This window comes from Salvelinus fontinalis, chromosome 10 (genome assembly GCF_029448725.1).
Source record: "Salvelinus fontinalis isolate EN_2023a chromosome 10, ASM2944872v1, whole genome shotgun sequence".
NCBI lineage: Eukaryota > Metazoa > Chordata > Actinopteri > Salmoniformes > Salmonidae > Salvelinus > Salvelinus fontinalis.
The window spans coordinates 17,819,852-17,837,418 of record NC_074674.1 but is presented as its reverse complement, the minus strand read 5'-3'; the positions used below and the strand labels follow the sequence as shown (position 1 = coordinate 17,837,418).

At 40.7% G+C, this 17,567-nt stretch overlaps 1 protein-coding gene across 1 annotated transcript in view; it reads left to right on the top strand.

Annotated features, from left to right (window-relative positions):
* Nucleotides 1–7,055: 7,055 nt before the first annotated feature.
* Nucleotides 7,056–17,567, top strand: part of LOC129863726 (collagen alpha-1(XI) chain-like) — a 132,801-nt gene continuing 122,289 nt past the window's right edge. Inside the window, exon 1 of the mRNA XM_055935923.1 lies at nucleotides 7,056–7,463. Coding sequence (XP_055791898.1) covers nucleotides 7,364–7,463 — 100 coding nt within the window. The 5' untranslated portion in view covers nucleotides 7,056–7,363. The remainder of the gene's footprint in view (nucleotides 7,464–17,567) is intronic.

Genomic DNA, 17,567 nt, shown 5'->3' with positions numbered 1-17,567 from the left:
ATGACAGCCTTCCCCAGCCAAACCCTCCACTAACCCGGACAATGCTGGGCCAATTGTGCACTGCCCTGGGAGTCCTGATCATGGCCCGTTGGTTTGATCCCATACAGCCTGGGATCAAACCAAGATCTGTAGGGACGCCTCTAGCACGAAGATGCAGTGCCTTAGACCGCTGCACCACTCGGGAGACGCCGAGACATTACATAGGCCAGTGTGTTGAAGCCAAAATAATGAAAAGGGCTGTCTGGTAGCCTAAAAAATAGACAAAGATTTGTAGTCGAACAAGTAGTTCCATGTAAAGATATATATTTTTAACTTGACTTGTTCAACTTGGTCCCACCTCTATATATTTGACAAATTTGCTTATACAGAAATTATTCAACATGTCCTCACCCGGGATTTGATCTCACAACCTCTTGGTTCGCGGTACTCCAATCTTCCTGCTACAGTACGTCACCTTGTCCGTGTCAGGTATCAGTTAATCTGACTACTAATGTGCCTTCACCCTGTTGCTTACACCAATCAAGTTGTTTCAGATCTACACAAGTGTCTGGCCCAATAAGCAGATGCCCTAGAGACATCTTGGGACAGTGGTAAGGGTGTTAGGAATTGGTGTTGGTGGCCTAGTTTTGAGACTCTCTAGGGGAGTCACCCTACTCTCACATTCTTAGTAAATCTCAGCTCTGTTAAAAGCTGATTTTTTTGTTTGTTGATCATAGTGATTCAGGAGTGTCATTAAAACAGGTTATTATGTCCCACCAACATTATACAACTATACAGAAAGACCTTACATTTTTGATAGAAGTAAATCAAATCAATGCTGAGAAAATATTCAAATGAACTGCCAACGGACACAGACATTGCAGGAATGTCTGAATGCTTTGAACCAATAGGTTGAGTAGTTCAAATCACATGTGAGGGCATGTTAAATAACAATTGTTGCATAAATTAACAATGTAATCAAGCACTGTGTCAGGGCTGAGTTTGGGAAACCCTACTGTATGTTAAAAGCTCTGTGTGTAAGTATCCCTTACCAACAGACAAAAAGAGTGATTGGTTTACCTTATGGGGGAGAATGTTTCTTTGGTACAATCAGGCGACGTCCTGACTACTGATACACAGAAATGTTCTTGTAACGTTCCCATAAAATCTGTCTAGAACATTAATATCCTACGTTCTGAGAACATGGCAACCATGTTCTGTGTATGTTTGGTGGGACATTGATGGAACATTCTCCTAACCCCCCGAAAACCAGACACGGGAATGCTCTTGCAACGTTCTCATGAAATGTGTCTAACATGCATATTTGTCGTTCCACTTTCCATTTAGCTAATACTCTCTGATTGATCGTACCTGGACGACAAGCCTCTGTTGCCGACCTTACTTTCCGACACTCGAAGTCTAAGACAGTAACCTGCAGCCGTGGGGAGAACGTGAGGAGACAGGTGGGCAGGCTGAGTCATCAGAGACTATGGAGTTCCTTCCCTAATGACAGACAGTGAGTGCATCCCAAATGCCACCCTATTCCCATGGGCCCTGATCAAAAGTAGTACACTACATAGAGAATAGGGTGCCATTTGAGACGTACACAGTGTTTTGTCTTCCTCTGAAGTGTGTATACTTTCCATGATTTTCAGTCTTAACATTTTAGCAGGTTCTTTTTGTTCTCTCCAGTTTCCCTAACAGAAAGCGTATGTGTTGAGACACAAGGAAATGGAGGCGCATACAACGGTGGAAAATATGGTGTAATGCCATGGAGTCACGTGCCAAACAAGCTTTAACAATGTCCCATTAACACCAACATGTGTCTGCAGATACGTTCTGTCTACAAAAGCAATGGCTGCCTTGCTTGCTTATTTCCCAAAATAATGGAATTTTTATTTAACCTTTATTTAGCAGTCATGCTGAGACTACGTTCTCTTTTGCAGATGAGTCCTGCATGAATACATCAATAAACACCAATTACACTATACATATCTATACTGAACAAAAATATAAACCCATGAGCTGAAATAAAAGATCCCAGAATTTTTCCATGAACACAAAAACCTTATTTCTCGCAAATTTTGTGCACAAATTTGTTTATATCCCTGTTAGTGATCATTTCTCCTTTGCCAAGATAATCCATTCACCTGACAGGTGTGGCATATCAAGAAGCTGATTAAACATCATGGTCATTACACAGGTGAACCTTGTGCTGGGGACAATAAATGGCCACTCTAAATGTGCAGTTTTGTCACACAAGACAATTCCACAGATGTCTCAAGTTCTGAGGGAGCATGCAATTGGTATGCTGACAGCAGGAATGTCCACCAGAGCTGCTGCCAGAAAATGGAATGTTCATTTTTCTACCATAAGTCACCGCCAACAACGTTTTAGAGAATGTGGCAGTACATCCAACCGGCTTCATAACCGCAGACCATGTGTAACCATGCCAACACAGAACCTCCACATCCGGCTTCTTCACCTGCAGGATTGTCTGAGACCAGCCCCCAAAACCACTGATGCAACTGAGGAGGATTTCTGTCTATAATAAAGCCATTGTGTGGGGATAAACTCTGCATCCCAAGTGGGTGGGCCTATGCCATCCCAGGCCCACCCATGGCTACACCATTGCCGAGTCATGGGTTAGGGTCTAAGTAATTTATCTCAATTGACTGATTTCTTTTTGGTTCTGGGTATACCCTTTGCAGAGGGTTTTATCTAGAACATTCTATGTAGGGTTCTTTAAAGAAACCCCTGTATATGGTTCTACCTAGAACCCTCTTTGAAAGGTTCTACAAATAACCATTTTATAATCTAAAGGTTCTTACTAGAACCATCTAAGGGTTCTATGGAGAACCCTTTTATCTTTGGATGGTTCTTCCTAGAACCCTCTATGAAGGGTTCCACCGGCCTTATTAGCCTTAAAAATTATATGATATATGCCAATACATTACATATATCATGAGGCCTTTATTTGAGGGTCTTTCTTTGGTGTTAGGAATCTCATGGTTTACAGACCACATCTGGCCTGCAAGTCACATTATGCTGGCTTGCAAAGTGATTTGTAAATCCTATTGGAATCCAGACAAAGTTGGAATATCCAACAAGTGGAATTGTTAGTCACCCGTAACCTGTATCCAGAATGACTGCCAGAGTATGGAAGATTTAGTACTGAGACTCAGCAGTGGAAAAAGTACTTAATTTTCATACTTGAGTAAAAGTAAAGATATCTTAATAGAAAATGACTCAAGTAAAAGTGAAAGTCACCCAGTAAAATACTACTTGAGTAAAAGTCTAAAACGTATTGTTTTAAATATACTTAAGTATCAAAAGTAAAAGTAAAAGTACAAATAATTTCAACTTCCTTACATTAAGCAAATCAGACAGCACATTATTTTTTATTTAATTTAAATTGACGGATACCCAGAGCACGCTCCAACACTCAGACATAATTTACAAACTAAGCATTTGTGTTTAGTGAGTCCGCCAGATCAGAGGCAGTAGGGATGACCAGGGATGTTCTCATGATAAGTGTGTGAATTGGAATATTTTCCTGTCAAAATGTAATGAGTAATTTTGGGTGTCAGGGAAAATGTATGGAGTAAAAGTACATAATTTTCTTTAGGAATGTAGTGAAGTAAAAGTAAAAGTTTCTAACAATATAAATTGTAAAGATTCACAAAACATTTACTGAAGTATTATTTTAAAGTATTTTTACTTAAGTACTTTACACTTCTTTTGAGACTACCTGAATCATCTAAACTGGAACAACCATCTCAGTAACTGATGCAATAAATCCAACATACTGGATTTAGAAAAGGGTATGTTATTTATCTTTGTGTAGCATAAAATGTATCAATCAATCAATGTAAATGCAAAAAGATATTAAAGTAAAAAACAATTCTGTAAATCTCCCTGCAATAGAGCATGATGGGAAATATTGTATATGGTTCTATGTAGAACCCTTCTTGCCTTCCAAATAATCTTTCTTGCCTTCCAAAGAATCGTCAAAGAACCCTTTCTTCCAAAAAGGGTTCTTCTGATCAAAACGGTTCTTGGTAGAACCCTATCCCTCTGCAAAGAAAACTTTTTCAACCCTTTTTTCAAAGAGTGTAGGATCCTGTGTGTGTGTGTGTGTGTGTGTGTGCGTGCGTGCGCGCGTGCGCGCGCGCGCGTGCGTGTGCGTGTGCTTTTGCTGCTGTGTTTGAATTCCCCCGTTCTGGCCTTTTGAGAATCTGTCATTAGAGAAGCCACAGCATCAGTTGAGTTCTGTGATTCAGCCCCCATCACACCACTGTTTAGGAATGTTTTGACTCGTATGATGGGACAATTATAGGGTGACAGAAGATGATTAAACATCGGTACAGTAGAAGACAACCCAACTGTGTTTGTATGAGGCCATTTGGTGTCTTGAAGTTGGGAATTAGAAGCTTGAAAATGAAACCTGTTTCCCACCTCTCTTTAGAGATCATGAAGCATTGTATATTTTAGCATTATATTGTCACGCTCAAATGTGAGATTCCCATCATCCACTGAATCAGTCGAGATAAAGTATTACCCTACCTGTAATATGAACAGTCAGCAGTCAGTTAGCTGATCCACCGGGCCCGGCTACAACTTACCCATACTGTACTAAATGTCTGATTGGCAGTCAGCTGACCATAAGAATGATGGACGGACCAGAGTACTCTGGCTCTCACATCCAGCCTGGGAACAGCCAAGTAGCGAGGGAGATGTGACTGGGTTGGTAGGGAACAGCCAAACAGGAGGGATGGGATGGGAACCAGATAGTGTTAGGAGGAGTCATCTGGGACCAGCCAGAGATCTGCATCTCAATCAAAGCTTCAAAGCAAGGGGAAATTCCCTATACTTTTTTGAGTGTGGGGGAGAGAGTGGGAGACAGGGGGGGAGGGGGGATAGAGAGAGAGAGAGAGAGAGACACAGAGAGAGAGACACAGAGAGAGAGACACAGAGAGAGATAATGAGATAGAGAATCTAACAAGTAGAATAAACCTCTTCAGAATGGCATGGCTCACTATTTTTTATTCTTTATTCTCGGTAATACCAATCACCCCACTGAAGACATTCTTTAAAAAAGTATACTCGGCCCTAACAGACTTTATATGGGCAAATAAAAGTTTTGGAAGTTTTACATCTTCTAAAATCTGAGGGGGGTTTCAACCTTCCAGGCTTGGAATTGTATCAACTCGCCTCCCGGGGCTTTTACTTGCGATATAATAGTTAAATGCACTAAAGAGGAACAATGTGTACATATTTAAGATACGCATGCTCATCCCAGAAACTTTTCACATGTCTATTTTCAAAGGATAAATCTAAGAACAGTACCTGCTTCATAGTTAAGAACACTATACCAATGTGGAAGAAAAATAAACTAATTCTACAAGAACTAATATCATTCCCGAAAAACACCCTATGGAACAATCCTTGTATAGATTTTCAGAATTCACAAAATTGGTTCACATGGAAAACTAAAGGCATAGAAACGTTAATGACTTGGTCATTTAAAGTAAACTAAAAGTAATACATTTACTTCCATGACAGAATTAAAAAACAATTGTGGATTGGCCAACATACGGTAGATATGTTCATATATATGCTACTTAAAAGCTGCATTTCACAAAAGGTCCATTTGAAATCTTTTGGACACCAGAATAATCTGGAGGGAATCCTATTTGAGTCAGAAAAGGATGTGCATATCTTTTCTGACTACTCCCCCTGCCCCTTAGCGACCCAGATCCACACCCCTTAGCCCTCCCTACCCCTGGTCCTGCACAGTAGCACTCCGGCCTCAGTCCAGACCGCCTGGATTCTCTCAGCCATTTTCACACCCCATTCCCCACATGGATTACAATGAGATTGCAATGCTCCATGTTGTGTGTTTAATCTAAAAAAAAACATATGTGAGCATCTTTTAGAGGCTGTTTCATGGGAGACCGCCCCCCTACTGGACCAGCCATATGACACCTTCTGCAAAAAGGCCACCATATTCCAGGCATTCTCTGAAAGTGTACACACACAACACATCTCACTTGAAGAGTTGTCACCTGGATGTACACTGATTTGGAAGATATGATGCAAATGTGAAAATGACACTTTGGTTGTTGAGAGATTTTTCCACATTTGTTCGAATTCAAGTAGTGTGATTTGCCAAAATGAAAGCCAATGAAATGCATATAAGTAACAATGAAAGATGATACCGTCTCTTCTTCCTAAATTATTATCAGGACAAACTTTTTTGGGGGAAAATCAGTCAACACTCAAGCTACAACTACGTCAACGAATGCTACATCACATTATTACACGTTAACTATATTTTGTAGATGATTGTACAGTAATAGTAAGAGAGTAGTGTTATTGTAAAACGTGTTACCGAATTTAGATGTTTATGTTGTTCTAAATATATGAGTCCCATTCCACGAGCAGGGCTGAAGATCTATGCCAGTGTCAATGGATCAGCACCTTACCGACCCTGCACGCTCCAGTTGTCATGCGTGTCAGAGGGACAGCTGGGGCAGGTGCATATCAGTCTTATAATTTACAGCTCATTCTGGAGGATACCTGCAACCCGTATGTATTTGCAGTAGTCTAGGTCTGCTGTTCGATACAGTTTATAACTTCACCGTGTGTCCAAAAGCCTAATTCTCTTTGTTATAATTCAAATTATTAGAATGGCTTCACTTTAGCTGTAACGGGGGAAAAAATAATGTATCCTTTTGAATATGAAAACAACATTTATCTGTTCTTGTCCAAAACGTTTTTGTATCTCCCGCTTTAACGCCCCTTCTCAAAATTGGCAGATTTTGTTGGTAAGGGGAATCTATGTTTACAATGTTAGGTCTACCCCTGAGTCCAGATTGTAGCCACGGTTTGCAGCAGAAAGTTCAGCGCACGGAGAGAGGGCGTAAAACCATTACAAAACGTTCCTCTATTCCACAGCCAATGGCAAGGCCCGATCTATAAATATAGCCTTCTGATTTGCTTTCCCGTCCTGTTCCTAGCCTGACTGACAGCCTGCAGGAAATATTTTTTTCCTCCGTCTTTAGTTCCAAGGGCTCCAGTGAGATTGAGAGGGGGCAACACTTCTGATCAGAGGCTCAACAGCGCAGGGTAGTTTCTTCAGAGGAGCGAAGAGGAGTGGAGAGGAAGAGTGCGCGAGAGAGGGTTCCCCATCCTTCACAGAAACTGGAGGAATCCACACTCTAAAACTAATGGCTGCTTGAGAAAATAATAATTTCCCCCCTCTCTCTTTCTCTGGGACCTTTGGCTACTAGTTCTCTCCTAATCAGAAATTGTCACAAGTCTTTTTTTCAGTTGCTCTTGAAAAATTTATCCGCCTTTGCCGTGGACGTCACTGGCGACCATGGATACCCATATAAGATGGAAAGTAAAACGGAGGATAAAGGACGCGCAAATCACTTTAGCAATAGTTCTACTTTTTGTCACATCGCAAGCCAGTTCAGGTAAGATCACTTTCGAACACCGCAGCCTGAATTTTTGCAGGCTATTGCTTCTTAGCACTTTTTGTCCCGTCGTCTGTTTTAGACAGTGAAATGTTCTCATGTGCAACAAGTGCCTATCATACCCGTGTGTCCCGGTTGCAGCAGCAATTGTACGCCTCTCTAAAAAAAAGTGCTTTAGTTGTTTGGTTTCTGGAATGTGGTCCACATTATTGGTGTCATAAACTGAAATGACCTGGGGCCCGGTGAAGGATTTGAAATGGCACTGGTGCTTGTTCGCATACTTTGTCCTGCAAAGTTCTCTCCAGTTTGTTGTCAAAGTTGATCGATTTGTTAAGACCCGATGCATAGAGGACTTGCAGCGCCAACGAGAACGTATTTTCCATGAACTTGTGCCAAAAGTTTTCTCTCTCATCCATTCAGATGAATTTCGCCGCCTCCAGCGATGGATTTGTTCACTCTGAAAGATGGGGTCCTCCTGCGACATCTATAGTGCTACTTCGGAGGCACATATTTTTTTGCATACATTATTAGTGTCTTTAAAACTTTATTGTGTTGGGCGCCCATAGGCTACACGTTGCCATGGGGTTTGTAGGCCTACTTTATAGATATATAGAGTATACCTTTTATTCCCTGCCTAGTGTTGAGTTGATCAACCTGGAAACAATGCTCTGTATTACTTTGTATGGCATGATATCATCTTTCTTTTTTAGGCCTACTTAATTGCATTTTATGTAGCATAACTGCAACAAAAACATTATGTAGCTTTTGTGGATATGATATCAAAAAAGATAGCAATTGCCTTCGTTTTCATATATGGCAACATTTTGGCTTAAGTTGGTATTTTAAACTTGATGACAAGCACATCCAGTGACTGTCCTCCAGATTCCCACATGAAACAGTAAGTCAAAGGGGTATTTCTTTAACGAGAAACAGAATGGCGCTCAGCTCTCACGAGAGGGCGTGCCCGTCCGTCGTCTGAAGTAGCAGGGTGGAGCCTACACTTGGCATCTCATTTTGGGCATGGATGCGCGTGGACTTTTTCTGACGCACCTCATAACCTCTAGAAACAGTGCAATGTCTCTGTGAAATCTTCAAGGTTATAAAAAAAGAAAAAAGAATATCCCATAAATATTTGGCTGGCAATCCCCCAGCATTCCAGCTGTCTGTTTTATGTGCCCTGTGATGACAAAACATGGTTATTTATGATGACCTGTAACCTAAACTTTTTTTAAAAATGGTGTGCCCGTGGACCTATATTGTTTTGCAATCATGCTGTTTTACCCTACTTTTCAACACCCTTATTAGAATGTCAAATCCCCTTTGGAAATGAGTTGAATGAGTTAGGACTGAATGGGATGCATGATAGCCTCACTGGTTTTGTTTTTTGGGTTCGTCAATGGTTATTTGGACATTTGCTTATCAGGATTAGGCAAAGGCGGTGCTTAAACCGCTTCACCTTGAGTGATTTGTAGAGGGGGGGGGGGGGACTCTGGCTGAGAGTTTTCGTTACGCGAGGGTGGAGACTTCTTTTTTTGCCGGACCTCTCAATTTCTAACAGGGACGAATACAGAAGTTAATCACGCAGTTGACCAAATTACGCAAGATTTTACTTCTGGGCTAACAGAGAATAGATGTAGTTAGGTGAAGGAGGGGGGTTCGAGCCATGGACAGGAGCAATGGGGTGGGGGTATGAGTCAGGCCAAGGCCCAGTGGCCTGGCCTACATATATTCTTAGCTCACTGGACTGCCTGGCATGGTAGGTGGCCTCAGCCTGAATGGTGCTACAGTGGAGCTCTCAGTCAGTCAACCAGCTGGGTCAACCAGACAGCCAGCCAGTCAGTCAGCCAGCCATAAGGCTGTTAGATAAACAGATAGCCTGGTCTGTTCTCTCCACATACCTCAAAGGACAAGGCAGAAAAAAAACACATCTGAGCTGAAGATGTGGAGAGCTGGAGTGGATTATATTCAATTCCCTATTTGACTGGAATTGGATAACCTAATTTGATTTCCAGTCAACCTAAGTTGCATGGACGTGCACAGACATGTCAGAGTGGTGTGCTAATGATGGAAACAAATTCATATTCATGTAAATGATGAATGCAGACTGATTGTTGATTATTCCCATTTTGGGTTACATAAGGGGTTGGCCTTGAACCTTTTCCCTGTAAAAGAAATGGCCAGGTCAATCTCTCGAAAAAGAGGTCTTCTGTTTCCAAATCAACCTGGTAAATGAATGGTAACAAAAAATCCAAGGGCTGTGGTCTTGTCATTGGTTGTATGTGATTGACCGAACCATACCCAGTTCCTAGCAATTATTTATGTATACACTAAATGACTGACAGGAGGCGCTGTTTTGAAGCTACCACACCTCCATCATTCTAGAAACCATTTAGGAAACTCTATACATGCGTTTACTAGTGTCTACATTTGTTTTTGCCAAGTTTATTCTATTCCAGACACCTTAATGCATACCTTTAAATTATATAATGTAAGCTAAACATACAAATAAAAAAATATATATACTATTTTTCCCTTAAAGTAAAGTTTTTAGAAAGTACTAATTTTACTGTCCCCACTACAACAATAAATACTTAAATACATGTAATTTTGTTCTTGAAACATTTTAAATTAAATACTTTATAATTCCATTGATTCCAATGGAGTACTGTTTTTCTGAGCAGTGCCAATATGGCCTCTCAATGGCCAAAACATAGCATCAACATTACAGGGTTCATATACATCATTACTTCCGAGTCATGTCAGAATAGCTCCAGATGACTTGGAGAGTTGGACTGGAGTTTTACTAGGATTATAGGGCGTTGGACAGAACTCACTACGAAGCTGCTGGCTGCTGGCTGCTGGCTTTAATCAACTCTTAAAGACCAACAGAAGAAAACAACCAGAGTTAAAAGATTGCCTGTGATGCTGCAACACTTCCTGAAACCAGTACACATGCAAGTATGAGTGCAAGTATGAGTGCAAGTATGAGTGAAGTTTTTATAACTCGGTATTGGCTAACAAGAGCCTTATTTCATTGCTATTGTTGCCAATGTCAACCTAAGCATTTTTTTTATTCAAAAATGTAACAATCAATCATGAAAATATATATTTTACAGGGAATAAGCAGAATACATATTCTAGCTAGATTATCAAGAATAACTTTTAAACTGAAACATACATAGTGTGTAACAGCTGTTGAATTCCACCAGGTTACCTGATTAACAGGTTACAGTGCAAAAAAAATACTCCTGTATCAAGATCAGACAGGTCTTGATTAGGGTTGCACATTTTGGGGAATATTCAGAGGTGGAAACTTTCCGTGGGAATAAACCAGAATATATGGGAATTAACGGGAATAAATAGTAATAAATGGAAATATATGAAAATGAATACCATTTAAATGTAGATGTTTTTTGCATTGGATATATTTGCCATATCATAAAGAGACAGAAACATACAGTGCCTGGCAAAAGTATTCACCCCCTTGGTGTTTTTCCTATTTTGTTGCATTACAACCTGTAATTTAAATAGATTTTTATTTGGATTTCATGTAATGGACATACACAAAATAGTTCAAATTGGTGAGGTGAAATGAAAAAAAATCTAAAAAATGTAAAACTGAAAAGTGGTGCTTACATGTGTATTCACCCCATTTGCTATGAAGCCCCTAAATTAGATCAACCAATTACCTTCAGAAGTCACATAGTTAGTTAAATATAGTCCACCTGTGTGCAATCTAAGTGTCACAGGATCTGTCACATGATCTCAGTATATATACACCTGTTCTGTTCAGAGTCTGCAACACCACTAAGCAAGGGGCACCACCAAGCAATCGGCACCATGAAGACCAAGGAGCTCTCCATACAGGCCAGGGACAAAGTTGTGGAGAAGTACAGATCAGGGTTGGGTTATAAAAAAATATACCAGAAACTTTGAACATCCCACAGAGCACCATTAAATCCATTATAAAAAATGGAAAGAATATGGCACCACAACAAACCTGCCAAGAGAGGGGCGCCCACCAAAACTCATGGATCAGGCAAGGAGGGCATTAATCAAAGAAGCAACAAAGAGACCAAATATAACCTGAAGGAGCTGCATAGCTCCACAGTGGAGATTGGAGTATCTGTCCATAGGACCACTTTAAGCCGTACACTCCACAGAGTTGGGCTTTACTTAAGAGTTGCCTAAAAAAAATAAGCAAACATGTTTGGTGTTCGCCAAAAGGCATGTGGGAGACTCCACAAACATATGGAAGAAAGTACTCTGGTCAGATGAGACTAAAATTGAGCTTTTTGACCACCAAGGAAAACACTGTGTCTGGCGCAAACCCAACACCTCTCATCACCCCGAGAGCACCATCCTGATGCTGCCACCACCATGCTGTGTGGATATTTTTCATTGGCAGGGACTGGGAAACTGGTCAGAATTGAAGGAATGATGGATGGTGCTAAATACAGGGAAATTCTTGAGAGAAACCTGTTTCAGTCTTCCAGAGATTTTATACTGGGACGGAGATTCACCTTCCAGCAGGACAATGACCCTAAGTATACTGCTAAAGCAACACTCGAGTGGTTTAATGGGAAACATTTAAATGTCTTGGAATGGCCTAGTCAAAGCCCAGACCTCAATTCAATTGAGAATCTGTGGTATGACTTAAATATTGCTGTACACCAGCAGAACCCATCCAACTTGAAGGAGCTGGAGCAGTTTTGCCTTGAAGATGGGCAAAAGTCCCAGTGGCTAGATGTGCCTAAAGAGACATACCCCAAGAGACTTGCAGCTGTAATTGCTGCAAAAGGTGGCTGAACAAAGTATTGACTTTGGGGGATGAATAGTTTCTTGTTTGTTTCACAATAAAAAATATTTTGCATCTTCAAAGTGGTAGGCATGTTGTGTAAATCAAATGATACAACCCCCCCCAAAATCTATTTTTATTCCAGGTTGTAAAACAACAAATTTGGAAAAATGCCAAGGGGGGTGAATAATGTAAACCTTTTATCTTATCATAAGTAGACATAATTGCAAATGATTAAATCCTTCCAATAGAAATACAAAAATTATGAGTTAGTTACAAATTGAACATTAATTAAATGAGTTGACTCTTCACATGGGATGATTTCCCTGAACAACAAAAGAAAGGGAATATTGAATGATCCCCAATGATCCATCGCATGTCCCAAAAATGTTTTCAACATACATCTGTAAAATTATAGTCTAGAAACTAAAGCTTTGGCTGTCTTCCTCTCAGGCTTCCATGTCTTCTCCTTGGACCTCCTCAATGTCCACCTCTTGAAAATCAGACTCTGAGGCCTCATCTTCACTGCCACTTTCCAACCTTATTGAGGATGGCTCAGTCAGGCTCAAAAAGCCTCACATTTGCCCGGATGGCCACCAATTTTTAACCCTTATCAGCCTGTTGCGTACTTTGGTGTGTGTGTTCCCAAACAAGAACCAGTTGCGCTCTGAGGCGGCTGATGTTGGTGGGATTTGGAGGATGATGGAGGCAACAGGGGAAAGAGCCTCAGATCCACAAACTCCCTTCCACCAGGTGGCTGATGAGATATGTTGGCACGACTGCCATATTGCATCTCCATCCCAAAGCCCTTGCTTGGAAGTGTACTTCGCCAGACTGCCAAGAACCTTGCCCTCATCCAGGCCAAGTTGGCGAGACACGGTAGTGATGACACCATAGGCCTTGTTGATCTCTGCACTAGACAGGATGCTCTTGCCAGCATACTTGGAGTCCGCTGCGGCATGTATGGGCTTCAGGCAGAAGTCTTCACGCATTTTGATGTATTTCAGAACTGCAGTTTTCTCTGCTTGAAGAAACAGTGAAGTGGGCAGGGCAGTACGGATTTCTTCTCTTACATCTGCAAGCAGAGTCTGAACATCAGACAGGATGGCATTGTCTCCCTCAATCTGTGCAATGGCTACTGCTATAGGTTTTAGGCTGGATCCTCTTGATGAGGCTGTCCATATCGGCAGATTGTGATATGGCCATTTCTTAGAGAGACTCCATCCCCTCCAGGAGACTGTCAAACATGTTGACAACACCACCCTAACGGGTGTTGCTGGGCATCTTCAATGTGGTGCTCTTATTCTTCTCACTTTGCTTGGCGAGGTAGATTGCTAATATAACTTGATGACACTTCACATACCTAACCATTTCCTTGGCTCTCTTGTAGAGTGTATCCATTGTTTTCAGTGCCACAATGTCCTTGAGAAGCAGATTCAATGCATGAGCAGCACACCCAATGGTTGTGATGTGAGGGTAGGACCAAGCACCCTTCATGTTCACTGCATTGTCTATCACCAGTTCAAATACCTTCTGTGATCCAAGGTCATTGATGACTGCCTTCAGCTCATCTGCAATGTAGAGACCGGTGTGTCTGTTGTCTCATGTGTCTGTGCTCTTGTAGAATACTGGTTGAGGGGTGGAGATGATGTAGTTAATTATTCCTTGCACACAAACATTTGACCACCCATCAGAGATGATTGCAATACAGTCTGCTTTCTCTATGATTTGCTTTGACCGTCACTTGAACTCTGTTGAACTCTGCATCCAGCAAATTAGTAGATAAAACATGTCCGGTTGGAGGGGTGTATGCTGGGCGAAGAACATTCAGAAATCTCTTCTAATACACGTTGCCTGTGAGTATCAGAGGTGAACCAGTTGCATACACAGCTCGAGCAAGACCTTCATCAGCATTTCTCTGACTACGTTCCTGACTACGTTCCATTCCTCTGACTCCATTGAGTCAAAAATCTTCTGATTCCAGGAGGACCATGAGCTGTTGCTATCGATAAGGTGTCTGATTCATAATTTTCACCTCAAATAGAAGTAGAGGGACTTTTGTCAGAGGTTGCTTGTTGTGAGCGCTCAGGGAACTTTATGCACTTGGCCAGATGATTCTGCATCTTTGTTGCATTCTTCACATCTGATTTGGCACAGTATTTGCAAATGTACACAGCTTTTCTTTCTACATTGGCTGCAGTGAAATGTCTCCATACATCAGATAGTGCCCGTGGCGTTTTCCTGTAAAGATTTGTAAAAGAAATTGTAAAAAAACAACAAATACAATTCCATCTACAGATAAATAGTTAAGCAGTTAGATTAAACAACTCCTTTGTAAGATAAATGTTTTTAAATGAAACATGTATGGAAACAGGTGAATTAACACTCCTCAGTTAGCAGGCTCAAGCAAGTGAAACCCCACATGGTAGCAAAAACTAACTAGCAGAAATTGTTAACAAGTTAGAAATGATTTAAACACACTTTGCTGTAGGCTACTATTTACTACTAAACAAAAAATCATGTATGTCAAGTAAAATATATTCAGCCCACCCAGTATTGTAATCAAAACTTACCAGAAAGCATGTAGTCCTTAGCTCAGACAGTGTAGTAGTGTGGGCTCAATAGCATCTCATTAGTGTGCAAGATCTTGAGAATCAGCTGTACATGTGATGGAAGAGTGCATTGCACATGCGATGGAAGAATGCACTGTGCTTGCAGAGGGTTGCAATTCCATTGAATTGGGGATAGTAATTTACTGGAGTAAGACTGGAGTCTGTGGTTTAGTAGGGTGTGGTGTTCAAATAGTTATTTTTGGCCACTGGTGAGGGTAAATGTAATTCTGGTTAATCTGTTCTGTTGTATTGTCAACCGTGTTATGGTTGACCACTGATACTTTTGTAGCTTCAATAAGTCTTTCGCAAGAGTTTGAGTTCCCAAAATTGGGATAGTTACCGCTTTATAGTATTTAAATTATAATGTTGTACATTTAAGAGTTGCTTAAGAGTTGCCTAAATGAAATTGAAATTGACATTTGCAGTGTACAAACTTAACATGATTAACATGAATGACATTTGTTCTCACAAGTAGCCAAAAATAACTATCTCAAAGCCATGTCCCCAATAGGCCACGCCTTTGGATTATTCAAACATGGGTTCATTTAACCATCAGTTATGTTTTTATTGACTTTCATGCTGGGTTGATCAAGCAGGTGCATCTTTTTTTAATGTAATCCATAGGTTATTTTCAGGAGGCATGGCCTATTGGGGCTGTGGCTTTCAGCTAAGTCTTCTTGGCAAACTGTGAGATTAAATGTAATTCCTGTTCATCACTTACTGTTTTTACACTGCAAATTTCCTCCAATATATTTGCACATTACATATTTTTATATACATTCAATAGAATTATTTAAATATCCTAGTAATGTGGTAGCTATCCAAACATTGGGTTACACATCAATACTCTTCACTTCTTAATGATTCTTGATTCTTCACTCAACCTTAGTGTGTGTTGATAATACAACAGAACAGATTAACTGGAATGAGATTTGCTCTCACGGGTAGCCAAGAATAACAATCTGAAAGCCACGCCGCCTCATTTAAGCCATCATCTCATCTGAGCATGGTGGATCATAGCTCAATAACCAAACTAAAGCCTTGTCCACGTTGACAGTTTTTTGGCATATCTGATTCGAAACTCTTCGTTTTCCTGCAGTCTGAACAACCAAAAAGCACATGGAATCAAATATTTCAAGCCACATTTCAAACCACTTAATTCACTTGCCCTCAAGTGGTTTTTGGACTGTTATTTGGCACATCTGGTTGATTGATAGCTACTCTGTTGACCGTTTGACAAGAACATGTGGTAGCTAACTAGTTTGTTAATGGTTTACAGAGAAGTTAGTGAATGTGCTAGAAAGCTAAACCGCTACCTAGCTAGCTAGTTGACTGGCACGAGCCATTAAGGGCTCGTTTTGAAAGTTGTATCATCTTATCCTTTGAGGCTTTAGAAGTGTTATTACACCACTCTTTTGAACATTTAAAGCAAATGGGAAACATCTATGGCAGGCATTGCTGTCACCTTAGCTTGCTACAAACTTCCGAGTGATAGGTAGCACAAGCACCACCAACAGCCACTGTGCACACACCCGTCTTTACTATGACAACTAGTGTAGCCATGTCAGCAAATGACTGCTGTCTGAACACACATTATTTCGATTTGGTTACTTGTAACTTGCTGTTTGGACAGTCAAAATGGATGTAAGAAAAAAAAACTGATTTGTGATCCGTTTTAAGAAGCTTGGCGTATGTCGTACATCACTATTTCACAGGAGAGGCATTTGAACGCGTTTGAACAAAAAAAGTTTTTGGGCAGAAATGGCTTCCGGAACATGTGAACTTTCATGTGCCTTAATTACAAACTTGTATGTAATCTGTAAATATGAATATAATTGTTAAATTACGAGACTAGTTGGTTTAGCCACAGAAGAAGACAGGAACCTTCCCGCTAAAGTGCAAAGGTGTTGCTACTGCTCTCAATAACATTGCTGCCCAGACTTTTGCAGGTGCTATCGACAAAGATCAGTGAGAAAAAGTTGTGATGGACTACTTTCTGCACACGGTCAGTGTGAACCGTAGTGACTTAACACAACAATGGGAAAAACATTGATGAACGCTTCGCGGCAGCGTGTCTTTTCCGTTCGGTTTGTACAGTTAGCTACAAACCAATCGGGAAAAACACGCTGCCGTGTAATGTTCATCCATGTATACGGGTAAGACTATAGCTACATTTTCAGATAATATACATTTCTAATTTGGTCAGAAAGTTGTTTTCATTGCAAATTAAAGCATACTTTTAGCTAGCTAGCGAACTTTTGCTTGCTGGCTCGCTAGCTAACGTTCCGTAGTAATATTATTTGTATTTTAGATAGCCTTTTGCATTGCTAGTTATAACCTAATGTTAGCTAGCTAACATTGAACCTAGTTGGTTAGCTTTAGGTACCTGCAGATTCATACTCCAGCATTTCATGGATGGTGGCTAGCTATGACAATCCATTTGTACTGTAGCTATGGGTTGGAATTACGGTTAATTTATTAGCTTGCTACATGTGTAAACAAAAAAACACTTTGTCAGATGATTACACAACCCATGAATTTAGCCAGGTGTGTCTGGGGGTGATTACGGCCATCTATTGTATTTCATGAACATGTCTAGACAATAGTGAACTATCCACTTAGCTAGATGTGGCTGGGGGGGGTTCTACATTGAACCATATATAATATTTCCCAGCCTGCTGTATTCACGGGGCG